Source organism: Sus scrofa, chromosome 18, assembly GCF_054392235.1.
Source record: "Sus scrofa isolate SSC_HxYL_T2T_F1_AM1 chromosome 18, Sscrofa_HxYL_maternal_Yorkshire_Landrace_v2.0, whole genome shotgun sequence".
In the NCBI taxonomy this organism is placed as follows: domain Eukaryota; kingdom Metazoa; phylum Chordata; class Mammalia; order Artiodactyla; family Suidae; genus Sus; species Sus scrofa.
In genome coordinates this window covers 59,704,796-59,732,642 of record NC_139400.1, presented here as the reverse complement: position 1 = coordinate 59,732,642, position 27,847 = coordinate 59,704,796, and the positions used below count along the sequence as shown (strand labels likewise).

The following is a 27,847-nucleotide window of genomic DNA, read 5'->3' as shown; positions in this document are numbered from 1 at the left end:
TCCCAAGAATGTTGAAGAGTATAATTAAATCGACACATCCTGTTTGATCGGTTTTGCCACCAAATGAGTTTGTCCCAAACTTACAAAGGAAAGAAAGACAAACACACCAGGTTTTCAGAGCTTTGGGGTTTCGGAAATTCACGTAAGTGACTACGGACCTATAGCAGAGGAATAATTGGGGACAATCTGAGTACCTGCTAGCAGGGCAATGGATAAAAACTCTGTGTTCACTGACACAGTGGGCTGCTGTATGGGAGTTCAACCGATTGGACTAGCTCTCCATGTACCAATATAAATAAATCTAAAAATGTACATTGCATGAAAAAAAAAAAAACCTCAGTGCAAAAGGCTAGGTCAAGTCTGATATCAAGAAAAAAATTTAAATGTGACATAATATTATATATTGTTTACATAGATGGAACTAAAGTTTTAAAACTTGCATGAGGAGGACACACGTCAAGTTGAAGAGACGCATCAGGGGCAGATCATGCCCACGCCATCACGTGCCGCTTCTACCACAATCGCGGGTCCTTATGGATGAGAGCTGGTGGCCAGAGCGTGTCCTATTGCAGGCAGGCACTCCTGTGGGGACAGCCTCTCCCAGGCCCTGAGGGGAAATACAGATCAAGGGACCCCCCCCACAGGGGAACCCTCACGGCCCCTTAGGTCAGGGCCGTTGAGCTCTGGCTCCATCAGAACTTCTGCCTATTGTGTGGCTGGGAGCTGTCGGAACTATTCACACTCTTGTCAGGATGCTCGAAGCCAGAGTTGACATAGACGTTGCCTGCTGTGCTCATCGGGATGGGGTGCTTTGAGCAGGAGGCCTCCTTGGCCAAAGCCGCCTCCTCCTCCCGCTTCTGCTGCTGCAGCAGAGCTGGGTTGACCTCAGGCCCTGCAGAAGGACAGATACAGAGGACTACGATCAGAGAGAGGCAGCATGCTGGAGCAGGGGCTGCAGCTGTGTACGGCAGCTGAAAAAGAACGTTCCAGAGAGTGAGGGCTAAATCCTCAGCCCCCACCTCCATCACTGCCCTTGCTCCACCCCAGCCCTTGCTCCACCCTATCCCAAAAAGTCCAAAAAGCAGGTGGCCCCTCCAGCCATGCATTCAGAGCCCCTGGCCTGCAGCTGCAGATCCCTGCCCTGGGAGGCAGGGGGAGGGCTCCTTCGGGGGAAGCCCCGAGACGCCCCCAACAGCCTGTGACTCCCTCCCTCTGGTCTCTGCCTGGACACCCTGTGCGAGCACTCCTTGCCCAGAGACGCTGGTCCTCACTCTGTCGTCAGACTCAGGTCAGGATGGGGCCTGGGGGCCTCTGTGCCCACCCGCTTGCCTTCCTGTCAAGACCTGGAGGCTCCTCCCCCCTCCTGGCCACTTGGAGTCGCCAAGAGGTGGCCGCGATCCGCTGCTCCCCATCCAGGCGGCCCCGTCCTTGCCTTCTCCTCCTTCCCACCCAGCATCCCCAACACACACCGTCCTCTTCCAAAGAGGGTCAGGAAGCTTCTACAAGACTACGCTGCCTGGATCAGGGGCTCGAACTGTGCGGCCTCTAAACATCCTGCACGTGACCAGCTCCGTGGCTGGGCTGGGAGTCTCGGTTTCCTCATCTGCGCAATGGGGGTGAAAACATCACCTACCTCCAGGGACGATGAGAGGATTAGCACACATGTGCTAGGGCCCAAACACCCTTCTAGAAAGGTGTTCTCTAAGATTACCACCAGTATTATTCTGGGTGTCGGGGCACGATGCAAAATTGAACGGCTCTCTGCTTGCTCACCCTGAGTGGGCGTGACACTTTATCTCAGGGGCCCAGTTCAAGTCTCCGATGGGGGACAGGGCAAATGACTGTGCTCAGCAATGAAAAAAACAGAAATGTACATGTTGCTGGTAGACACTGAAATGGTAAAACTTGCCGGAGGGCTTTAAGGATTGGCGTGGACAATCCACGTTCACCAGACTGAACTAACTTTCCTTCTTTCTTTCTTTCTTTTTGTCTTTTTAGGCTCGCATCTGTAGCATACGGAGGTTCCCGGGCTAGGGGTCGAATCAGAGCTATAGCTGCCAGCCTACACCACAGCCACAGCAATGCCAGACCCGAGCCTCATCTGCAACCTACACCACAGCTCATGGTAACACTGGATCCTTAACCCGCTGAGTGAGGCCAGGGACCGAAGCCGCATCCTCATGGATACGAGTTGGGTTCATTACTGCTGTGCAACAACAGGAACTCCCAGACTGCACTTTCTCTTGGGAAATATCGGAGGATGAAGTCCAAGATTCGGCTACAAGGATGGTCATCAGAGCACTTGGCAATAACATGGAAAGTCAGAAATAATCTATTGCCCAGAAGCTGGGAGCTGGGTAAATGGATTGTGGCTGATCCATATGAAAGGATACGTTTTCAAATGACAAGCTGTCGCTCATAAATGAGTCATGAAATCAATTTTGCAAATAACACCAGCATTTAAAAAATCAATGATAGCCTCAAACAGAAATATCAGGCAATATTATTCTGTGCAGTGCTTGGCCTGCTCTGTGTGTCTGCACCTGTCACATCACCTCTCAGCGAAGTGCGTTTCTTACTGAGGGTCATGGCTCACAAGTTCAACAGCATGCAGCAGAGAACCACGCGGCCACCGAAAGTGTCTGAAACACACATTGACTGAAAAAGATGTTTCACATGTAAAAGCTGCCGCTTCCAAACCAGGAGGGCCTGTGTGCTTGCAATTTGGGCCGTGGCTGTCCTGGGGAAGCAGGGCTGTGAGTGATGCTTGCGTTTTGACTTGGAGTCCTGCAGCAGGGGGGATGGTGGGGGACGGGGGGGGGCCTGGACACTCACCCACGTAGCTGAGGACGACCGGCAGGAAGACCAGGCCGTGCAGCAGGCCCAGCAGAGTGATGAGGAGGTTGAGACGGAAGAAGAAAATCTGGATGAGCTGCGTCTTGGCCAGGCCCAGGACGAGGATGCCAGGCAGGTTGGTCATGGCCACTCCTGCGAACACCTGGGGGTGTCGGGGCAGACGTCAGGCTGGGCTCAGGGGGCGGGGGCGGGGGTGGGCAGCCGAGGACTAGGTAAGGCAGCCTGTCTACTCACCGCACTGCCCATGGAGATGGTGGCCTCCTTAGCCCTCTCCAGACGGGTGGGCTTGGTGCTGATGGCAAAGGAGCGGGTGATGTGGGACACAAACTCCACAGAGATGCCCACCGCCTGTGAGGGGACAGGGGGCTTCAGCCACAAGAGGGCCAGGGCAGGGGTCTCCGCCCAGGCCAGCAGGTGGCACTGAGACTCTAGAGAGAACTGGGAGCGTCCTAGGAGGCCGGCACCCTCCCGCCCCGAGGCTCGGCCCCCGCGGCCCGCGGGTTACCGTGACCAGGTTGATGAGGGACACGGCGTTGTAGGTGATGTTCCACAGGGTCATGAAGCCCACGGTGTCCACCAGGATCATGACGATGGAGAAGAGGTTGATGAGGCCGGAGCGGACGTCCATGCCCAGCAGCAGGCAGCAGACGATGAAGGTGGGCACCAGGCAGATGCCGAGCATGAAGAGCCCCTCGGGGACCACCGTCAGGTACTGCTCGTAGAACACGTTGGAGATCCTGCAGGTGGCAGGCACAGTCACGGCCCGGGGCTGCCCACGCCCGTGTCCCCAGGAACACTCAGCCTCGCCCAGCCCTCTGCTGCCCTCGCCCGCCCGGCACCCCCTCCGGGGCCCGCCTCCCAGGGCCTCACGTGTAGGGGAAGACCTTGAAATCCGGGTCGGTGCCCGGCACCTTCAGCAGGTCGGCGGTGATGTTGGCCGCCAGCGCCCGAGATGCCCGCAGAGCCTCTGTGTAATCCTGCGAGTTCTTCAGCGGCTTGTGGTAGGCCATGAACCGAGAGGCTGCAAAGGTCAGAGCCCGGGCCAGGGGCCCTCAGAACCCCCGAGCCGCCGCACCCGACTGGGTTCAGGGCTCTGCTGCCACCGCTTGGGAATTCTTAGCACATGCTGAGCAAGTGGCCCTGCATTTTGGGTTTGCCCCAGCCCTGCCGACTCTGTAGCTGGTCCTTCCGCGGTGGAAGAAGATGCCGAGCCTTGCCTCTAATGAGTGGACTTAAAGAGATCTCCCAGATGAACCCAAACGCTGCTCTGCATAGTTTCAAAACATGCATCGTGGAGTTCCCGTTGTGGCTGATAGGAAACAAATCTGGCCAGTATCCACGAAGACACAGGTTTGATCCCGGGCCTCGCTCATTGAGTTAGGGATCCGGCATTACTGAGAGCTATGGTGGAGGTTCTCAGACACAGCTCGGATCCTGCGTTGCTGTGCCTGTGGTGTAGGCCAGCAGCTGCACCTCCGATTCAACCCCTAGCCTGGGAATTTTCATATGCCTCAAGTGTGGCCCTAAAAAAAAAAAAAGAAAGGAAAAAAAGTGCATTGGATTCTTAAAATTAATTACTTTTTTTCTTCTTAGGGCTGCTCCTGCAGCATATGGAAGTTCCCAGGCCAGGGGTCAAATCGGAGCTGTGGCTGCCAGCCTATACCACAGCCACAGCAACGCAGGATCCAAGCCGCATCTGAGACCTACACGGCAGCTTGTGGCAATGCCAGATCCTTAACCCAGTGAACCAGGCCAGGGATCGAACCCGCATCCTCATGGATATTATGTTGAGTTCTTAGCTTGCTGAGCCACAACAGGAACTCCAAAATTAATTACTTTTGTAATGTACACATTCTTATAGGAAAGAACCAGAAAAGGAGACAGAAAAGTGGAACCGGTCGACTTAACAGGCTGGGCTTCAGGGCCATGACCGGGAAAATACAGTAGTCATTCATTAGCCAGCGGCCCACTGCCCTCATCTGAGTGCAATCCGTGCCAGAGAGAAAAGGATGTGGGTGGCTCCCAGGTGTGGCATCAGCCAGTGGAAGATTCCACAAATGTCGCGCCGACCGTGGATTTGGTCACGGGGAGAAGGGCCAACCTGGGGTGAAGTCTGAGGATGAGGAGCTGGGTAATGTGAGGACCCAGGGCCAGGGCGGTGAGAAGCCCCCCACGAGGAAGGAAGGAGGGAAGATTCGAGATTGAGAAGCTGCTCCCTGGGACTCGTGGGGTCCCCGGAGCAGCTCATTCTGGTCTTTGCCCACAGCCAAGGCCATGCTTACCTAACACCTGGCCATCTGGGCCCAAATTCACGGAGGTGCTGTACGCCCCCAGGCCGCTGCAGGGAGAAGACCAGAGCAGGCTTAGCCAAGGAGCGGCCCCCGCTGTGTGCCCGGAGGCCCCGCCCTGCCTCCTGCCCTTCCGTGCTCCCCCCTCGGGCGTCCACTCGCCATCCTCCCCAGCAGACCCCCCACCCCACCTACCCTTTGGGACATTTGATGTTGGGCATGTCGTTCAGAAACCAGGGAAGATACCGGTGGAACTGCTCCACAGTCGGCCGGACGGTCCCTGTCGTGAAGCTGATGCAGGTCTTCAAGCAGGCCAGGGAGCCTGCAAATAGAGCCGGGGCTCCAGGCAGCAGCACCCCCAGAGCCAGACAGCCCATGCCCGGCCCCGCTTGTGCTCACCTCCCATCACGACCCCCACGTGTGCCCCCTGCCGCAGCAGGCCTGCAGGCTCTAGAGGGATGGCATTTGCCCCTAACGAAGGAAGGAGTTCCCCTCTCGGTTATGGAAACTGCCGTTGCCCACGTGCAAGGGAGGAAGGGCAGTTTGGGGCAGAGAAACCCCTGCTATGGGGCCTCTCGTATCCACCTGCAAGCGCAGCTGCTCGGGGGCAGGGCCCCACACCCACTCCAGCTACCACTCCGGCTCCCACGGCACATAACCACCAGTGTGCCCAGCGGGCATGGGCACAGCTCAGGAAGTGCATGAGGGTGTGATTGCCTGCTGGCCAGCTGGGCATCCACACATATGGGTGTAGTGGACGGGAGGGGCTAAGAGACCCTGCATCGGCCCTCTCTTTCCCTCGCCTCAGTTTCCCCAAGCCGTGATAGGCCCTGAATCCCCAGGGACCCCATACTCACTGACGGTCGAGGGGCAGAATTCATCTTTATTGGGGCCAGAGATGTAAAGGCGGCAGCAGGAAGATGAAGACAGCCAGTCAATGAAGTCGTCCACCCAGGAGGAGGCAGGGATGGCCAAGTAAGACCTGAGAATCCGGGGAGAGGAGGTCAGGGGACCGGGCCAGACAGGCAGGGGACGGCAGGTCCTTCCCGTGGGCCAACCCCCACACCGGGCCTCCCCAGGCACATGGCACCAGGTGGGCAGCAGGGCAGGGGCAGGGAGGCAGGAAGCAGGGGGCCAGGGTGGGAGACAGAGGGGTGGGCAGGGACACTCACTGGTCAGGGAACTCGGTGGCATATTGGATCTTCTGGGTTAGGGAGAAGTTGTTGCAGCCTGCGCTGGAGCAGATGGCATTGATACCTTCCTCACTGGTGAAGTTGTAGCCCCCAGTGGTGACAAAGTAGACCGGGGGCCCCACCTCAAAGTAGCGGTTCAGAAAGAGGAAATAGTCGAGCAGGTATGAGTCCTGGAACAGAGGGCAGTCAATGAGGCCAGGGCCAGACATAGCCCGAGAGTCTTGCTCCCGCTCGTGCTCAAGAGGTACACCCTCCCAGAGGTACACACACACTCAGAGGTACACACACACACACACACACAGGTACACACACACACAGGTACACACACACACACAGGTACACACACACTCAGAGGTACACACACAGGTACACACACACACACAGGTACACACACACACAGAGGTACACACACACAGGTACACACACACACACAGGTACACACACACACAGGTACACACACACACAGGTACACACACACTCAGAGGTACACACACAGGTACACACACACACACAGGTACACACACACACAGAGGTACACACACGCACACAGGTACACACACACAAACAGGTACACACACACAGAGGTACACACACACACACACAGGTACACACACGCACACAGGTACACACACACAGAGGTACACACACACACAGAGGTACACACACAGGTACACACACACACACAGGTACACACACACAGAGGTACACACACACACACACAGGTACACACACACGCAGGTACACACACACTCAGAGGTACACACACACACACAGGTACGTACACACACAGGTACACACACACACAGAGGTACACACACACACAGGTACACACACGCACAGAGGTACAGACACACACAGGTACACACACACAGAGGTACACACACACACACAGAGGTACACACACGCACAGAGGTACACACACACACAGGTACACACACACACACAGGTATACACACACACAGAGGTACACACACACAGAGGTACACACACGCACAGAGGTACACACACACAGAGGTACACACACACACACAGAGGTACACACACACACAGGTACACACACACACACAGGTACACACACACACAGAGGTATACACACAGAGGTACCCTCACACAGGTACACACACACAGAGGTACACACACACACACAGAGGTACACCCTCACAGAGGTACACACACACTCAGAGGTACACACAGAGGTATACATACGCACAGAGGTACACACCCACACACACAGAGGTACACACACACAGAAGTACACACCCACACACAGAGGTACACACCCACACACAGAGGTACACACACAGGTACACACACACAGAGGTATACATACGCACAGAAGTACACACCCACACACACAGAGGTTCACACACCCACAGAGGTACACACACACAGAAGTACACACCCACACACAGAGGTATACATACATACAGAGGTACCCACACAGAGAAGTACACACACATACAGAGGTACACACACACACAGAGGTACACACACGCACAGAGGTACACACACACACACACAGGTACACACACACGCAGGTACACACACACTCAGAGGTACACACACACACACAGGTACGTACACACACAGGTACACACACACACAGAGGTACACACACACACAGGTACACACACGCACAGAGGTACAGACACACACAGGTACACACACACAGAGGTACACACACACACACAGAGGTACACACACGCACAGAGGTACACACACACACAGGTACACACACACACACAGGTATACACACACACAGAGGTACACACACACAGAGGTACACACACGCACAGAGGTACACACACACAGAGGTACACACACACACACAGAGGTACACACACACACACAGGTACACACACACACAGGTACACACACACACACAGGTACACACACACACAGAGGTATACACACAGAGGTATCCTCACACAGGTACACACACACAGAGGTACACACACACACACAGAGGTACACCCTCACAGAGGTACACACACACTCAGAGGTACACACAGAGGTATACATACGCACAGAGGTACACACCCACACACACAGAGGTACACACACACAGAAGTACACACCCACACACAGAGGTACACACCCACACACAGAGGTACACACACAGGTACACACACACAGAGGTATACATACGCACAGAAGTACACACCCACACACACAGAGGTTCACACACCCACAGAGGTACACACACACAGAAGTACACACCCACACACAGAGGTATACATACATACAGAGGTACCCACACAGAGAAGTACACACACATACAGAGGTACACACACACACAGAGGTACACACACGCACAGAGGTACACCCCCCCAGAGGTAGGAGGTGTGTCCTCAGGGAGTTACATGTGCAGCCCCACTACAGACATGCATGGTAGGAAGTGTGCCCTCAGAGGCACACCCTCCAAGGTACACACGTCCAGGTATCATCACAGGTCTGTGCAGAGAACACGCTCAGGGAGGTACACGCACAGAGCACCCCAAGCCACGCCGCAGCAACACACTCTCTGATACGCACACACTCAAACATGCACACACACAATTTTACCCCTTTCTATCATCCCCAGTTCGGCACAGCCCGTAAGCACAGCGCACGCTGACGTGCACATGTACACATCTGTGTGTGCACACCCTCGAGACCCGGCGCCAGGCATCTTCACGGCCTAAACGTCAAATCTCAGGGTGACACCAGGAGTCCCTCTCCCCCCTAGACGAAAACTGCACTGGCAGAAGCTGACCGATGGAACGGTTTTGGAGCTCTGGGGTCTATTGAGGACTTGAAGTTTCCAGAGAAAGGTTCTGGGATGGTAAATTGCGGTGAATTCTATCAATTTCAGCTCTTTGCCTGGAACAGGCTACCCACCCCTTATCCTATGGCAGGCAGCCATGCATACATCCCAGGAACAGTGTGCACACAGCTTGCAGGATCTGGGGGGGCTATAAGGACTCCATCCCTTAAATATCAAGGATCCGTGTTCTTAAATATTGAGTGATCAAAAATCACTCTTTGCCGCTTCCAATTTCAGTAAAATCCAGGCACAAGAGTCAGGCTACCACTGTAACCTCCACCATCTCAAGCTGAAGTGACTTCCAAGATAGCTAAAGGGCAAGTGTCTGATTTATCATTTTTCTCCTTGATAGTTCCTTTTTCTCCTTTTGTGAGTCAGACATTTAAGAAATAGGAATTTGACAATCACCACACATGCCTAGAGAGCCACAGGCTCAGAAAAGACCTGTAAAGGAGTTCGCACCAGGGCACAGTGAGTTAAGAATCCAACTGCAGTGGCTCAAGTCTTTGCAGAGGTGCAGATTCGACCCCTGGCCCAAGCACAGAGGGTTGCAGGATCCAGCATTGCCGAAGCTGCAACACAGGTCATGACTCTGGCTTGGATCTGATCCCTGACCCGAGAACTCCATTTGCTGCAAGTGTGGCCATAAAATGTTTTGAAAAGAAGAGATAAAAGAAAGGAAAGGAATAGAAAGACAAGGTTTGTAAAGACTTCAGGCTGATCTCCAGGACAGAGATACCAGCAACAATAAAATTAAAATAAACAAACCAACCAACCCCAGGGAAGGCAAGGTTTGAAACTCTGGGATTATTCAGAGCAATTACTCAAATGTCCATTTTTTTCAGCCAACAAAAACAAAATAATAAAACATACAAAGAAACAGAAAGGTATGGGCCATACCTGGGAGAAAAAATTAGTGAACAGAGTTGACTCTGAGAAAGACCAGACAGTGACTTTAAAACAACTGTCTTAGAGAAGCTCAACGTGCTCAAATAAGATATGGACAAAGTTAAGAAAGCAGGTATGATCAAAATGGAACAATCAATAAAGAGAAAACTTAAAACAGAAGCAAAAAGAAATTCTGAGCTGAAAAGTACAACAATTAAATGAATAATTCTCTATTAGGATTCAAAAGCACACTTGAGTAGTCAGCAGAAGAAGAATTACCAAACATGAAGCTAGAACAATTGAAATTATCAAATAAGGAACAAAAAGAAAAAAGAAGAGAGGAAAATGCGCAGAGCCTAAGGGACTATAGGACATCATCCAACAGGCCCACATGTCCATCAAGGGAACCTCAGAAAGAGAAAAAGAAGGAAGAGATACTATTGTGGAAATACGGCCCCAAAATTTCACAAGGTGGATGAAAGATATGACCATAAACCTCCAAGAAGCTTAACACACTCCAAGTAAGACAAACGCAAAGGGACCCACACCAAGGCACATTGCAACTGAGCTACTGAAAGACAAAGGCAAAGAGAGAACTGTGAAAGCAGCGAGAGGAGACCCTTGTCACATACAGGATCCTCAGTAAAGTTGTCCGCATAGTTTTAGCAGAAACCTTGGAGGCCGGAAGGAGGTGGCTTTGTGTATTCAAAATGCCAAAGGGCAGGGGTTCCCATCGTGGCGCAGTGGTTAACGAATCCGACTAGGAACCATGAGGTTGCGGGTTCCATCCTTGGCCTCGCTCAGTGGGTTAAGGATCCGGCGTTGCCGTGAGCTATGGTGTGGGTTGCAGGCGCGGCTCGGATCCTGCGTTGCTGTGGCCCTGGTGTAGGCCGACGGCTACAGCTCCGATTCGACCCCTAGCCTGGGAACCTCCATATGCCGCGGGAGTGGCCCTAGAAAAGGCAAAAAGACAAAAAAAAAAAAAAATGCTCAAGGGCAAAACTGTCAACCAAAAGTCCTATTTCTGGCAAAAACTGTCCCTCAAAAATGAGGGAGAAATGAGAGAGTCCCAGATAATCAAATGCTGAAGGAGTCTGTTGCCTCAAGACCTGCCCTGCAAGAAATGCTAAAGTTGAAATGAAAGGATGCAGGTGCGAACCTCAAAGCCATATGGGGAAACAGTGAGCCGTAGCAACAGTAAATACACGGAAGATGATAAAAGCTAGCTTTAGGAGTGAGTCAGCTTTCCTGAGTTTCTCGCCTGGGTGCAGATTATTTAGCTGTGTTTGATTTTATTTATTTATTTATTTTTCTTTTTAGGGCCACACCCGCGGCATATGGAGGTTCCCAGGCTAGGGGGCCATTTGGAGCTGCAGCTGCCCACCTAAGCCACAGCCACAGCAACACAGGATCCAGGCTGCGTCTGAAACCTACACCACAGCTCACAGCAACACCAGATCCTTCACCCACGGAGCGAGGCCAGGGATCAAACCTGCGACCTCATGGTTCCTAGTCGGATTTGTTTCTGCTGTGTCATGACGAGGAACTCCTGTTTGATTTTTTTTAAGCTAGTTTTTTTTTTTTTGGTTTGTAACTCCACTGTTTAATTTTTACATTACTTAGGAGACTAATATCTAAAAAATTATTAGCCTGTGTTTTTTTGGGGGGGTTGTTTTGGTTTGAGGGGAGGTTTTTTTGCCCATGTCTATGGCATGCAGAAGTTCCCGGGCCAGGAATCAAGCCCACACCACAGTAGAAACCAGAACCACAGCAGTGACAATGCCAGATCCTTAACCCGCTGAGCCACTAGGGAACACCTAGTCTATGCTTTTGGATACACACGCATAAAGATCTAATTTTGTGACAATAATAACGGAAAAGACAAAAGAAAAAAATATTTAATGAAAAACAAAAGAAAAAAATTTTAAATAAATGAAAGGAGACAGAATGGAGCTATACATGGCATTTTGTATGTGTTTCATGTTAAACTAGCATGAATTCAAATTAGAGCGTAATAACTTTAGGATATTTCATAATCCTCTGGTAACTACAAAGAAAATAGCCATAGAATATACACAAAAGGAAATGATAAGACAATTTTAAAATTTTCCTAATGAAAATCAACTGAAGATAAAAGACATCAACAGAAGTTCCTGTCATGGCGCAGCAGAAACGAATCCAACTAGGAACCATGAGGTTGCAGGTTCGATCCCTGGCCTCGCTCCATGGGTTAAGGATCTGGCATTGCTGTGAGCTGTGGTGTAGGTCCCAGCTGCAGCTTGGATCCTGTGTTGCTGCGCCTATGGCGTAGGTGGGCAGCTGTGGCCCCCTAGCCTGGGAACCTCCCTATGCCGTGGGTACAGCCCTAAAAAGCAAAAAAAAAGAAAGTCAATAATACAGGAAATGAGAGACAAAAAAGCCGTAAGGCACATAGAAAACAAATAGCATAATCAAAAGTAAGGCTCTCTTTATCAGTAATTACTTTAAGTGTAAATAGATAACTGTCTCCAAAAGAAGTCAGAGATTGACAGAATGGATTTAAAAAAATATGACCCAGGAGTTCCCTGGTGGCCTAGCAGTTAAAGATCTGGTGTCATCGCTGCAGTTCAAGTCACCACTGTGGCGAGGGTTCAATCCCTTGCCTGGAAACTTCTGCACGCTATAGGTGCAGCCAAAAAATAAAATAAAATAAAAATGGTTAATTTAAAACATATGAATGATCCAGCTATATGATGTCTATAAGGGACTCACTTGAGATCCAAAGACACCCACAGGTTGAAAGTGAAAGTATGGAAAAAGATATTCCATGTAAATAGTAACCAAAAGGGAGTTGGCTATCAGGTAAAATAGACTTTAAATTAAAAAAAAGGTAAAAAGGCAAAGAAGAACATTATATATTAGTGAACGAGGCAATGTAGCAGGAGTGTGCATAAACAGGTACACAAGGAATGACCATCAAAATCTATGAAGCAAAACGTGACAGAATTGAAGCAAGAACTAGAAAGTTCTACAATAACAATCGGAGAATTCAGTACTCTGCTCTCAATAATGGATTGGATACCCAGACGGAAGACACTTAAGAAAAGAGAGGACATGAACAACACAATAAAAAAACTAGATCTAACAGACATATACAGACACTGCCCGACAACAGCAAAACACACATTTCTCTCAAATTCAAGGAGCATCCTCCAGAATAAACCACATGTTTAGTTGCATATTATGTCTCAACATGTTTAAAGATAGATATCATACAATGTATATTCTCTGACCACGACTGGATGAAGGAATCAGTAACAGAAGCAAAACAGAAAAATTTACAAACTTGTAGAAATTATAAATCACACTCTTACACAACCACTGGGTCAAAGCACAAATCACAGAGGAAATTTTGAAAATACTCCGAGATGAATGAAAGTAAAAACAACATAGCAAAACTTATGGAAAAGGTTAATTTTAGTAGAATTAGTAGAATGGGGAGAAAATTACATGATCATCTCAACTGATACAGAAAAAAATACTTGACAAAATCCTTTCATGATTTAAAAAAAAAAAAAACTCAGAAAAGCAGGAATACAGGAAATTTCCTCTACAACATGATAAAAGCCATGTATGAAAATTCCACAGCTAATATCATAGTCAATGGTGAAAGATAAAGCATTTCCTCTAAAACTAAGAACAGGGAGTTCCCGTCGTGGCTCAGAGGTAACGAACCCAACTAGTATCTATGAGGATGAAACTTCCATCCCTGGCTTCACTCAGTGGGTTAAGCATCCAGTGGGTCGCAGACAGGGCTTGGATCCTGCGCTGCCGTGCCTATGGTATGCAGGCCAGTAGCTACAGCTCAAATTCGACCCCTAGCCTGGGACCCTCCATATGCCACAGACGTGGCCCTAAAAGTAAAATAAAATAAAATTGAGAACAAGATAAGGATGCCTGCTTTCACCTCTTCTGTTCAACACAATACGGGAAGTTATAGTAAGAGCATTTAGGCAGGAAGAAGAAATTAAAAGCATCTAAACTGAAAAGGAAGAGGTAATCTCTGTTCATAAAATACTTGAATTTATATCTATACATATAAGTAGTGTATATACATATATAATCCCACCAAAAATCCTATTAAACTGGTAAACAAATTCAGCAATTCACATGTTACAAAATCAACACATAAAAGTTAGTTGATTTCTATACAAGAGCAATGAGTAATCCAAAAAGGAAATTAAGAAAACAATTCCATTTACTACAGCATCATAAAATACCTAGGAATTAACTTCACCAAGAAGGTGAGAGATTTATACACCGAACATGATAAAAAACACTGCTGAAAGAAATTAAAGCCACAAATAAATTGAAAGATACCCAGTGTTGATGGGTTGGAAGACTTAATGTTGTTAAGATGTCAGTGGCACCCAAAGCAATCTACGGATTCAGCGAAATTTCCATCACAATCCCAACTGATTTTTTTTTGCATAAATAGAAAAATCTGTCCTAAAGCCCATTCTGAAATCTCGAGGGACCTCAAAAAACTAAATAATCTTGACAAAGAACAAGTTGAAGCACTCACATTTCCTGATTTCAAAATTTACCACAAAGATTATAGCAATGAAAACGGTATGGTATGGGCGTAAAGACAGGCACATGGACCAAGAGGAGAGATCAGGAACCCAGAAATAAACCCTGACATATAAGGTCAGATGACTTTTGACAAGGGAGCCAAGACCATTCCCCCAGCAAATGGTGTCGGGAAAACTGGATATCTACATGCAAAAGAATGATGTTGGGTGTTCAGAAATATACATAATTATATAAAAATTGACCCCAAATGGATCAAAAACCTAAACTTTAGAGTTAAAACTATACAACTCTTAGAAGAACACAAAGGAAAAAAAGCTTCAAGGCATGGGATATTGTAATGATTTCTTCTTGAATATGACACCAAAGGCACAGTTAACAAAAAGAAAAATAGGCCAGTTAGACTTTATGAAAATTAAAAACCTGTTGGAGGAGTTCCCGTCGTGGCGCAGTGGTTAACGAATCCGACTAGGAACCATGAGGTTGCGGGTTCGGTCCCTGCCCTTGCTCAGTGGGTTAACGATCCGGCATTGCCGTGAGCTGCGGTGTAGGTTGCAGACGCGGCTTGGATCCCGCGTTGCTGTGGCTCTGGCGTAGGCCGGTGGCTACAGCTCCGATTCGACCCCTAGCCTGGGAACCTCCATATGCCACAGGGGGGGCCCAAGAAATAGCAAAAAGACAAAAAAAAAACCTGTTGGAGTTCTTGCCGTGGTGCAGTGGAAATGAATCCAACTAGGAACCATGAGGTTGCAGGGTTCGATCCCTGGCCTCACTCACTGGGTTAAGGATCTGGCGTTGCCGTGAGCTGTGGTGTAGGTTGCAGATGCGGTTCAGATCTGGCATTGCTGTGGCTCTGGTGTAAGCCGGCACCCGCAGTTCCAATTCCACCCCTAGCCTGGGAATTTCCATATGCCATGGGTGCGGCCCTAAAATAAAAGTAAAAAGAAGAAAGAAAGAAACAGGGAGTTCTCTGTGGCACAGCAGGTTAAGGATCTGGCCTGGGTCACTGCCGTGGGGGCAGATTCGATCTCTGGCCGAGGAACTTCCACAAGCCGCAGTCATGGCCAAATACATCCATAACAACAACAACAACAACAACAAAAGAATTGAAAGCAGGGTCTCAGATATTTGTAAACCCTGTTCACAGCAACATTATTTTACAACCGCTAAACATGGAAGCAAACCATTGTCCGTCGACAGACAAATGATTAAGGGAACGGTGATATAGATGCATTCATATAGATGTATATGAATATTATTCGGCCTTGAAGAAGGTAATTGTGACACAAGTTATAACGTGACCAAACCTTGAGGACATTATGCTAAGTGAAATAAGCCCATTACAAAAGGACGACTAACCTCTGATTCCACTTACATGACATACCGAGAGTGGCCAAGTTCAGAGACAGAAAGCAGAAGACGCGTGCCGGGGGCTGGGGGGAGGAGTGGGAGTTAGGGTTGAATAGGGACAGAGGGTCAGCTTCGCGGGATGAAAGAGCCGTGGAGATGGATGGCGGTGAGGGTAGCACAGCAACGGAGATGTACCTACGGCCACTTAAAAATGGTTCAAATGGCAAATTTTGTTACGTGTATTTTACCAGAAAAATGATTGAAAAAAATGTGATAAAGTCATAAGAAACAAACGAATCTCCCCCCAACCCCCCCAAATAAGCAAAGGGCACAAAGAGAACCTGAGCTGGGCCTTAGACCTCATCACTGCCTTCCTTCTTGCTTGTTGGCTTGGCCCCCCAGAGGGCCCCCAGTACCTGTTCTGGGGGGACGGGGGACCTGCTTCTCCTCAGCCCCGTGAGCCGCCCCCAGGGCCAGGTCATTCGGGACCCTTTCTGGCTTTGCTGCCTCCTCTGGCTCCCTGCGGTGGCTCCAAGCTGCCGTCCTAGCTGTCTCTTCTCCTCCTGCTTCATCTTGCTTCCAAGGCCAGCACCACCTACCAGCGGCCACCCCGGCTGCCTGTTCTGGGGCTCCTGCCAGCACCCAGACCCACGTCATCATCTCAGAGTGGTCCTGGAGGCCAGAGCCCCCACGATGCTCTCTCTCGCCCCGGAGCCTGGGCGCAGACTTTCTTACCCCAGCCACCAGCCCGCGCCCCCTCTGCTCGCACATCCAGACAAGCCGCGGGTCCCTGGCCTCTCCCAAGTGTGAGCCCTGTCAACCCCACAGGCCTGCTGGCCCCAGCCTGGTGGTCAGCAGCCTCCCTCACGCCCGACCCCCAGCCTCTGGGGTCCAACGCCTACTCCTCGCCACCCCCCACAGTCACTCCCACACCCAGGAAATGCGCCTTGGTGCTCCCCAGCCCCCCACGGCTCAGTGCTGTCACCCTTGCTGCCTGCCCCTGCAAACCCCCCTTGTGCTTGGATGCCCCTCAAAACTCTCCTCCGCCCAGGACCCACTCAGAACCCTCGAGCCAGAGAAGTCGTTCCCCCCCCGGGGCCCCCAACCCTTGCCATCTTTCAAAGGACGGTACAGTGACAAGGACGGCTGCGGAGCCCAGGCCTGAGGATGTGGCGTGCCTAGCGCAAGGCAGGTGCTCACTGAGGGGTCGGTCCCTTCTGCCTGGACGGTCATCTGCCATGGCCCACACCTTGGATGCCGCCGGGGGCTGGTGCTGAGCTCCCGAGCTTTCTGAGCAGGATGGGCTCCTCTTCCCAGCTCCACGTGGTGAGTGGTCCTGCACCCCCACCAAGCCCCTGGTCATGCCACCCCACCCCACCCCCGGCCTGGGCTGCTGACCCTCCCACATCCCAGAGGACTGAGGGCAGCGAGAGAGAGGGGGCACTCGCCAGAGGCCCCAGGACCCGCTCACCTTGGGCAGGGCCAGCTCCTGGTCCAGCCCCACGGTGATGAAGCACATGAGGTAGAGACTCGCTCCGAACAGGGCCAGGAAGAGCAGCATCTGGGGAGGGGAGCCCCGAGTGAGAGACTCCCGCACAGCAGCTCCCCAGTCTGGGTCTGGTCGGGGTCTCGTGGGACCATTCTGGAATGGGGCAGCCTTGACCTCAGCTGCCCCCTACACCTCAGCTCCTGGACCTGGGCAAGCCCGAGGCCCCTCTCAGGACAAGCAGAGCAAAGGTCAAGGCTGAGCAGACCCTCCTGCCCTGGGCACTGTCTGGACCCGCCCCCAGATGGTGCAGGGTCCCCCAGCTGCCCCTCCGACCCCACTCACCACGACCACGCGGGTGAACCAGTGCAGCAGGAACGGGGCGTAGAACTTGCGGAAGCATAGGAGCAGGAGCCCCTCGGCCTGGCTAGGCGGGGGCACATCCCGGGGCGTTTTGCAGCAGCAGAAGTCCAGCCGGGAGGCCTGGAGGCAGGCAGACACTCAAGACGGTCCCAAAACAGACCGTGGAGATGGGCTCCCTCCCACGCGAGCGCCATCTTCTGCAGGTGGCCCGCGCCAGCACCACACCGTGGGGGCACGCCAGGGTGCTGTTTCTTTATTTTTTACCTTGACAAAATACCTTAGAACTTTACACCATAACAGAAATAATAGCTCTCCCTATCAGTTTCTTGTTTATACTCTATTTTTATTTTTTTGGCTACATCCATGGCATATGGAAATTCCTGGACCAGGGATCGAAACCGAGCCTCAGCTGCAATGATGTCAGATCCTTAACCCAATGCACCAGGCCAGGATCAAACCCTTGCCTCTCAAGCAATCTGGGCTGCTGCAGTAAGAGTCTTTTTTTTTTGTCTTTTGTCTTTTTAGGGACACACCCTCAGCACATGGAGGTTCCCAGGCTAGGGGTTGAATAGGAGCTATAGCCACCGGCCTACACCACAGCCACAGCAATGCCAGATCCTTAACTCACTAAGTGAGGCCAGGGATCTAACCTGAGTCCTAATAGATACAAGTCAGATTCACTTCCACTGAGCCACAATGGGAACTCCTGCAATCAGGTTCTTAACCTCCCTCTCATTTATATTTTAGTTCATGACCTTGTGTACTTTAGGAGGTTTGATCATATTCCTCCAAATTACCAAAAGAAAAATTTTTTTTTTTTTTTTTAGGGCTACACCTGCCACATATGGAAGTTCCCAGGCAAGGGGTCTCAAATCGGAGCTACAGCTGCCAATCTACAGCACAGCCACAGCAACGCCAGATCCGAGCCACATCTGCAGACTACACCATAGCTGGTGGCAACGCTGGATTCTTAACCCACTGAGCGAGTCCAGGGATCAAACCTGCATCCTCACAGATGTTAGCTCATTTCTGCTGAGCTACGATGGAACTCTGAAAATGACTCTTCTGTTGGGAGCTTGAGGACCACATGGCTCAAACTTTCCAGTTGTTTCTGCACCCAAGCCCACTCTCGGAGCCTTCTCTGCAAAATGAAGCCATCCCATCCTTGGCCAAGATGGGGGCCAAAGGTGAGTCCCTTCATCCCACCACCGCCCCTACCTCCTGCCTCCTGCTGTCCAGGGAGAGCAGGGCCACGAAGGCCGACATCTGCAGCAGGAAGTCGAGAAGCACCGCCAGGCCAGAGATCAGGGCAAAGGTCCGCACTGCCGGCATGGGGGTCAGGGCTCCTGGTTGCGGGGGCGGGGGGGGGCAAGGTAGGGGTGAGTCTCAGGGCCTGGGGCCTGCTCAGATGGGCACAGAGGGAAAGGGGGCTGCCCGCGCCCACTGCCTCCAAGAACTCCCACTGCCTAGAGGGGGCTGCCCAGGCTCACCTAGGAAGAAGCAGATGGCCTCGGAGAGGCTGCAGAGCAGCATGCTCGGGGCCACTCTGCCCAGGGCTCGGCCGATGTGGGCCTCTCGTTGCTCCCCAGGGTTTCGAGGCAGCCTCTGCGTGGGAATGGCGGGGACAGAGTCAATACTTGGCCAAGGGCTCTATCCTTCACAGGCCAGCAGGGAGCTGGCATGTGCCCTCACTTCCCTGGGCACAGCCATCGCCTGGAGACCACGTAGGACCAGAGGAACCATCTTCCCCAGTTGGGAGCAGACCCGGCTCACGCCGTTCTCTGCCACATCCTATTTGGGGGTGTCCATAGCATCCTTACTCTGATGCATCATTGGAACCCTAAATGTTCACCAACAGGGGAGGCTCAAATGGACTCTAACTTGTCCTTCTGAATGCTCCTTAACAGCGCAAAGACAGAAGCGGCTCTATGTGTAGCAGAAGAGAACAAACCCGACTCCATATTAAACCTATTCCTTTTTCTTTAAACTTTGTGCTTTGTGGCCTGTGCTTAGTCAGGCCGGAGCTGCCCCTTTCGTAAAAAAATATTGCCTAGAGCCTGAAATATACAGGAGAGCCCATTCTCAAGGCTCCGACCTTCAAAGGTGTAGCACTTGGCTACCCATATAGAGATAAAAAGTTGCAGAACAGAGTATAACATTTGCCTTGTTGGAGGTTTACGGGAGCAGAGGACCAGAGCCACGTGGACAGCTGCAAGAATGAAAGATTCTGGCACCAAGAAGTTTGCAACAACCAGCCACACCCCCCTCCCCTTTTAGTGTAAAAGAAGCCAGAATTCTAAGACGGTTCTTTGGGACACTAGTCTACCATCTGCCAAGCCTGCTGGCTTTCCTAAGAAAGTCCAAACCATTCCTCGCCCCAACACCTCATCTCTCTATTTATGGATCTGCTGTGCTGCGGGCAGCATGAGCCTGAACATGGTAACGTATGTGCCATGTGACACTCCTAGCGGACAGCATGCGGCACGGACGGAGGGCAAGTTCAGGGACACACGTGGTATGAATGCCTTTAGGCAAAAGATAAATAAACACGAAGCCCTGTTTCCTACTGGAATTGTACCCGTGGACGTAAGTGTGTAGGAAGAGGCTGCAAGACGCCCAGCAAACCCTGCAAGGCTGCGCCCGGGCATGGAGGGGCAGTGGGGGGCACGCAGACCGCCTGCGCTCTTACCTGGTACTCAAGAACGAAGATGAAGATGTTGTCGGCCCCCACGGCGAGCACCAGGAAAGGCACCACTTGAAGGATCACCAGAGAGGAGGGGACACCAAGGTAGGCGAAGAAGCCCATGGAGGCCATGACTGCTCCCAGCACCACGACCACCCCGCCCAGGCCCAGCGTGGCCTTGGAGTCCACCTGCAATGGGACCAGGCTCAGCCTCCTGGCTGTGGGGAGGCTCGATGAGCCCCCGCTCTGAGTTAGACGGGGGCGGTGGGCAGTGGGCAGGTTTGCTCTGTGCGTCTGCATTGGGGCTGCTCTCCAGAGCCGTCCTCCCAAGGGCAGGCCCCCGTGAGGCTGCTGCTTCTTCCTGAGCCTGCATTGTAAGACGCTTTAAATACTAGCTTTGTGGAGCTCCTGCTGTGGCTCAGCAGGTGAAGAACCCGACTAGGTCCACGAGGATGCAGGTTCGATCCCTGGCCTCGCTCAGTGGATTAAGGATCCGGAGTTGCCATGAGCTGCAGCGTAGTTTGCAGATGCAGCTCAGATCTGGCATTGCTGTGGCTGTGGCGTAGGCTGGCCGCTGCCGCTTTGATTTGACCCCTAACCTGGCAACTTCCATATGCCACAGGTGCGGCCATTAAAAAAGACAAAAAAAAATTAGCTTTGCATTTACGCAAGCTGGTGGGGGGGCAGGGGTTGTCAGGGAACAGAATGAAACTTCAAATGGCCTTTCGAAACAGAAGGCTTCAAGAAGCCTCACCCTTTGGGGGGACCACTCTAACTGAAAGCAGGCTGGGAAGGGTCCGGGCGCCTGGATGTGTCCCTCCCGCTTCTCACCAGCACTCGGCGCCAGCTGGAGTAGGTGCCCAGGGCCAGGGAGATGTACAGGAAAATGACAATGTAGCTGACAGCGAAGATGGGCAGGTCCTGGAACGTGCTGCTGTTGATCTCATCCTCCAGGGAGCGCTGTGGACACACACCCACCCCGCCCCACGGCCCCAAGAGCTCAGCCCCTGCGCACTATGCGTGTGACCCACTGTGAGCCCCCCAGGCTGCAGGAACACCCCCATCTTCCTGGACAGGTGCCCGCTGACTCAGACGCACTCAGGAGGGGTGAGGGCAGGACGGGGACACAGGACCCCACGCAAAGCCACCTGAACTGTTCCTCCCCCAGCCCCGGAGCCAGGGACCCTGCAGCCCCTACCTCTGCCATGAATGTGACCTGGAACACGCCTTCCATCCGACGCTGGAAGGCTTGCATCTCCTCCAAGAAGGCTTTCTCCCAGAGCTTAGCCTGGTCCAGCCGAGGGTCCCCAGGAGGGTAATTGTTGAGGGAGAAGGTCACGATCAGAGCCTCTGCCTCAGAAAAATCCTTCCCTGGAAGGACAAGCGCTGAGCTACCCTCCACACCTCTGCTCCCCGCCCCCCACCATTCCAGCCTCGCTCCTGTTTCCCCTCCCGCTCCAGCCACAGCCCTGCCTCTCCCTGACCCCCCCACCCTTCTCATCCAAGTCACTGCCTTTTTTTTTTTTTTTTTTTTTTTTTGGTCTTTCTCTCTTTTTTTAGGGCCGCACCTGCAGCATATGGAGGTTCCCAGGCTAGGGGTCCAATTGGATCTGTAGCCACCGGCCTACGTCAGGGCCTCAGCAGCTCGGTATCCGAGCCGCGTCTGCGACCTACACCACAGCTCACGGCAACGCCAGATCCTTAACCCACGGAGCAAGGCCAGGGATTGAACCTGCATCCTCATGGATGCCAGTCAGGTTCCTTAACGGCTGAGCCACGACGGGAACTCCCTAAATCATTGTCTGATGCTAAGCCCCCACTTCCCTCTCTCAGCCAAAGGCAAAGCACGGGAGTCCAGGCGCACAGCCAGAGAATCTGAGCCGGGCTGGGAGCAGATGAAGGATGGCAGAGAAGGAAGGCGGGACGGGCGGGTCGGCGGCCCCTGCCAGCTCCCCGCCAGCCCCCACCAGCCCGGCCATCCCCAGGCAGCCGGAAGGAACCATCCTGCCCAGAACTTCTGCCCACAGTCCCTTTATTGGCCCCCAGGGCCACTCAGCCTACCTTTGTAGCCCCCGACAGCGAGGAAAGGGAAGACGGGGGCCCCGTAGTCAGCCATGCAGCTCAGGGCCAGGGCCGTGCCATCTTTGAAGGTGAGTGGGGCGCTGGTGGGAAAGAAAAGGGCATTTCCTGATCCCAGTCCATCACCACAGCCCCGGCACCCCGCCGCAGGCCCGCAGCGCCATCATCTGAGACCGCGGTTCGAATGTTTTTCCCAACAGAATCTCACTCAGCCCAGCCCAGAGGGGACAGGAGCCCCCTGGCCGAGGCCTCGGAGCACTCTGCCCTCTCGCCAGCCTGAACGTCCGGCTCCGGCATCATCTCCTCCCTGGTGGGGCAGGTGGGCGAGCGTCACACACGCTCCCCCTGGGTGGGGGCTGGAGTCTGGCACAAGCCCCTGGGCCCTAACCACCAACGAAGCTGAGCAGGGCTCATGCCGCCCTCAGCCTCCTCCTCCTCCTCCTGCCACCCCAGAACCCTCCAGGCCCTAAGTTTGGAACCCCTTCTTTCCTGTGGACAGTTTGCCATCCTGCGACCCTGGGTGAGTTGTCTCCATGCTGTCTACTGAGCCCATCACGGGTGCCTGGATGAAGCCCCATTGTGAGCAAGTGTGTCTGTCTGTCGCCAGCTGGCTGGAAGTGCTGCTTGCCGGGTGACCTTGAGCAGCTCCCCACACCCCTCTGAGCCTCAGTGTCCCTGTCTCTGAGAATATCTAAAATCAAAACGAATCCAACTCCAGCACAGGAAACCTGGGACCAGAGCTTCCTCTCCGGCCTGCCAGTTCTGAGGCCAGCCCGGGGGCCAAGGCACAGACTCTGGGAGGCGGCCCACACTTGGCTCAACTGAGCGATGGGAGCCCTGGCTCTTTCATCTAATCCAGTGGCTCTCAGTGTGGCCTGGGGGCCTCGGGAGCCTTGGAGATCCTTTCAAGGGCCTGCAAGGTCGAAACTGTTTCCATACGGAATTCCCAGTGTGTTCAGCGGTAACGAACCCGGCGAGTGTCCAGAAGAACACTGGTTCGATCCCTGGCCCCGCTCAGTGGGTTAAGGATCCAGCATTGCCATGAGCTGTGGTGTAGGTCGCAGATGTGGCTTGGGTCCATGTTGTTGTGCCTGTGGTTTAGGCTGCCAGCTGCAGCTCTGATTTGACCCGTATCCTGGGAACTTCCATATGCCACAGGTGTGGCACTAAAAAGGAAAAAAAAAAGACTATTTCCTTAAAAACACTAAGATGTTATTTGCTGTTTTTACCCTCCTTCTCTCTGCAGTCTGGGGAGGACAGACTGTTCACTGACATGGCATCAGCTTCCATACTGCAGCTGACTTTTTTTTTTTTTTTTTTGTCTTCTTAGGGCTGCACCTGTGGCATATGGAAGTTCCCAGGATAGGGGTTGAATTGGAGCTACAGCTGCCGGCCTACACCACAGCTACAGCAAGGCCAGAACCAAGCCGCGTCTGCGACCTACACCACAGTTCATGGCAGCGCTGGATCTTTAACCCACTGAGCAGGACTAGGGATCCAACTTGCATCCTCATGGACACTCTGTCCAGTTCTTAACCCACTGAGCAACCGTGAGAACTCCTATCATCTTCTAAGCAAGATCCTAGAGAGATTTGCAAAGATGCAAAACAATGCTATTCTTATCACTCCTGATATTTTTTTGTACAGGAAATACAATTACTTTCATAAAAAATATGTTATTTGTATCAGCATGTAATGGGCTTATTACTATTATTTTTAAAGAATTAGTCAATACTCTGTCATTTCTCAATTTTGCTTTCTTGTGTGATAAAGGTCAGTAGAGACAACCTGTGCTCTCTGGGGTCCTTGGTCTTTTGCCAGAGTGTGAAGGGGCCCTAGAACCAGGAGTTTGAGGACCCTTGCCCACTCCAACCCCAGAGATTCTCAGAGGCTACCTGCCTACCTGCTCCCCGTCAGGCTCAGCAGCCCTTAGACCTTCACTTTTGGCCACAAGGCCCAAGAGCATCCTGTTTGCATCACAGCAAAGTGGACGCAGCCGGGGACCAAGTCCCAAACAGCATGAGGGTGTGTGACTGCAGTCTACACAAGGCACCCCGCCCAGACGAGCCAGACCTGAAATCAGCCACATCCCCTGCTTCGTGGGCTACCTGTGGCCCTGCTGGCCTGTGCCCAAAGCCCAGCACAGAAGCGAAAAAGGAAACAACGAAACACGCCCGTGAGCAGAGCCATCAGATCACTCTGTGACCCTTAAACCGAGAAAGTGCAAGGATCAGAGTTTCCGCTGTGGCTCAGCAGTAATGAACCACACATGGTATCCCTGAGGACGCAGCTTGGATCCCTGGCCTCACTCAGTTTCTGGGAACCTCCATATGAAGGTGCAGCCCTACAAAGAAAAAAAAAAAGTTCAAGGATGAACCCAGCTAACTATGTCGGGAGCTCTGCAGAAAGACCGCGCGGAAGCTGCTGTGATGGTCAGGTGCCCATCAGCCAGAGCGAGCGTGCACGTCACTGGGGGTGGGGAGCGGGTGTCGAGAAGGATCATGCAGAGAAATGGCACCTCGAGATTCGGGGCGCCCCTGGCGGGGCTGTGTACTTGGCCTGGGCTTCAGGAGGCCCAGGCCGCCCCAGAGCGCCCGCGCCTAGAGGACTCACTTGGCGCAGTAGAGAAAGTGGTCCCTCCAGTCCACCTGGGAGGTCTGCCCGGACAGCGTCTGGTTGGCCGTGAGCAGCAGGTGGGTGCGATTGTTCTGGAAGTACTGCAGGAGGCTGTTGACGCAGCAGTCGGAGAGGCTGGTGTTGTGTGGGTTGAGGGGGGCGTAGCAGATGTCCTGCAGAGAGATGTTGCGCTGCTCCTCCGGCGACCACACCTGCAGGTGCCGCAGCTTCTCCTGCAGCTCCAGCACCTCGAGCAGCAGGTCGGAGGACAGAATCCCGCTGAAGTTCTTGGGCCCCAGCAGCAGCGAGTCGTACCTATAGCTGGGCCGGTTCGGTGCTGTCAAGAATACCTGGTTGGTGCGGAAGAAGGGGCCGAAATACTTGTCGTGGAACGCCTTCTCCTCTCGGGCTTGGCTGTTGGGGGCCGACCACAGGTCCACGGGGTCTGTGGTCAGTACCGTGAAGGCCAGGCCCCCTGCCATGGCCACCACCACAACGATGGACACCGCCAGGACGGTCAGCGGCCACGAGGCCACCCAGGTGCCCCAGCACTGGAAGCCCCTGCTAAGGAGGCTGTAGGTGGAGAGGCTGAGCCGGTGGGCGAGGCCGATGCCCGCCTTGCGGTCCGGCGTCTCGCGCTTGCCGCAGCGCGAGGCCATGCGAGGCCGGAGGAGGAAGAGGGCGAGCAAGGCGAAGACCGAGCAGAGGATGATGATGAGGGCCAGGCTCCCCGCCATCCTGCCCATGCGGAAGGTGGGGTCCAGGGCCTCGGGCTGGGCGATGACGGGACAGGAGGCGGCACAGTCCTGGCAGGAACAGGCCGACACGCTGTCCCCCTGGGACTGGTTGCAGGGCACCACCTCCCCGTTCAGAGGCTGAATCACGCTCCCTGCGGCCTGACTAGGCTCCCACAGGTGGAAGGTGATGTCCAGAGGTGCCAGGCCATTCCCCGTGTCCCCCTGGAAATTGAGCCAGCGCTGGGCGTTGCACAGGGCCGAGCCGTAGACGCCGCACATGGAGCCCACGGCCAGGGTGGCGGCGGCGGGGATGCGCACGCGGCTGCAGGACTCGTAGGTCTGCTCGGCAAAGCTGCGCTGGTAGAAGGCCTCGTAGGCCACCACGGCCGGCAGCTGGCCATCCCCCCGCACGGCCACGCGAGTCACGTTGATGAAGAGGCTCTGGTTGGGGCTGCAGGTGTTGTGGCAATGCAGGCTCACGAAGTTGTTGGAGCAGGAGGGGCAGCGGGTGAGCAGGGCCTTGGTGACCTGCAGGCTCGTGTCCAGAGACACCAGCTGCTTGGAGGAGCAACAGGCATAGGTGGTGTTGGGGCCGGTGTAGAGGCGGGGACAGATGCTCTGTAGGAGGGCCAGGTGGTCACCCGTGACATGGCGGGCAGGCGAGTTGTCCAGGCAGGACACGTTGGAGAGTGAAGCCAGGCTTCCAGACAGCTCTGGGTTGCTCCCACACTCATCGTAGAAAGCGCAGACGCCAGGCTGGTGTATGGGCGTGTACAGCTCACTCTGGACCTGTGGAACAGAGCAGTGCCACTATGGGCCCCCGGGCCACCCTCTCCAGGGTGGCAGCAGGCAGTCAGGGAGGGGTGGGGAAGAACTCGGAGCGGGGGTGAGAGAGGCATGGATGCTGGGCAGCTCCCCAATGCCAGGGAGAGCACAGCAGGAGGTGGGGTGCTGAAGCAGCATGTGGGGCTCCTGGCGGTGTCTGATGGGTACAGCCAGGCCTTCGTCCCGAGTGACAGCGTCACCAACAAGAGAGGGGACTCGAGAGATTTGCATTTCACAAGGTCACACCAAAAGGTGAGGGGACGAGTGAAGAGAGTCACCCAGGATACCCCTGGAGGCCACTGCAGGGTCCTGCTGAAAAACAACGACCCCTGACGGGTTGGGGGCTGACTCTAAGAAGCCGAGAGGATGCAGGCCCTGTGCTCACGGGGCACCACTGCCATTGCAGTCAGCCGCCACTGTGCCCAAGCTGCAGGCCACACCCAGAGGCCAGTTTCCCCTGCCCTCACCTGCTGGGGACTGAAAGCCGTCACCCACCTCCCCAGACATGCCAATGAACAAGACACTTGAGAGGCAAGCGGCCCCCCAGCCCTCCTCCCAACCCTAGATGCTAAATTCTCAAGAGGTGATTCTCCCCTTGAACCCGCGCCCTCAGCACCACGGCACTGGATCCTCGCTTAAGCTGCCACCGGCCACCTTAGGCCAGGACATCCACAGCAGCCCAGGGATGGGAGGCGCTCAGTCACACTCAGTCCAGCTGCCCCCTCCCCAACCCTTGTGTCCATCTAACCTCGTGACCTGGAGGCTTGGACAGCTCAGGACCCCTCTGGGAGCCTGGGATCCCTCATCAGTTAGAAACTTGCCCCCCAGAGCCCAGGCCCTCCCTCCCTGTTGCCAAGCAGCCCCCCGCCCGGTGTGACACAGACACTGGGACTCACCAGGTGCTGGAGCAGGGCCCAGAGCAGCCAGCCCTTCAGGCTGGCCTCCACCATCCTGGCACTGGGAAGGGGTCAGAGGGCAAGTGAAGCCTGGCCTTGGGGACAGCCAAGGGCTGGCTCCTGGCAAGGCACGGAGCTCACTTCAGCCGTGCATATGCTAAAACTGAGGGCACAGTGGAAGGCAGCTTCCCTACCATCACCTGACTGGG

The 27,847-nt window shown here is 53.5% G+C and overlaps 1 protein-coding gene across 2 annotated transcripts; it reads right to left on the bottom strand.

Moving 5' to 3' along the window:
- NPC1L1 (NPC1 like intracellular cholesterol transporter 1) lies at positions 1 to 27,844 on the bottom strand. Of its 2 annotated transcripts, none has more exons than XR_014833223.1 (19): positions 27,639 to 27,803; positions 25,178 to 26,706; positions 22,547 to 22,647; positions 21,684 to 21,856; positions 21,317 to 21,445; positions 20,492 to 20,674; positions 19,293 to 19,407; positions 19,021 to 19,148; positions 17,785 to 17,922; positions 17,425 to 17,514; positions 6,317 to 6,507; positions 6,002 to 6,126; positions 5,340 to 5,466; positions 5,139 to 5,194; positions 3,741 to 3,877; positions 3,362 to 3,593; positions 3,091 to 3,204; positions 2,836 to 2,998; positions 1 to 892 (listed from the first exon to the last, which is right to left on the bottom strand). XR_014833223.1 is itself a non-coding variant. In XM_005673340.4 (19 exons), exons 1-19 carry the CDS (start codon positions 27,690 to 27,692, stop codon positions 693 to 695), a joined length of 3,999 nt encoding a protein of 1,332 aa, XP_005673397.2. In that variant the 5' UTR covers positions 27,693 to 27,844; the 3' UTR covers positions 1 to 692. The 2 variants fall into 2 exon arrangements, 1 of the variants encoding a protein (XP_005673397.2); XM_005673340.4 differs by having other exon boundaries at positions 3,727 to 3,877; positions 27,639 to 27,844.
- Between the last annotated feature and the right edge of the window lie 3 nt (positions 27,845 to 27,847).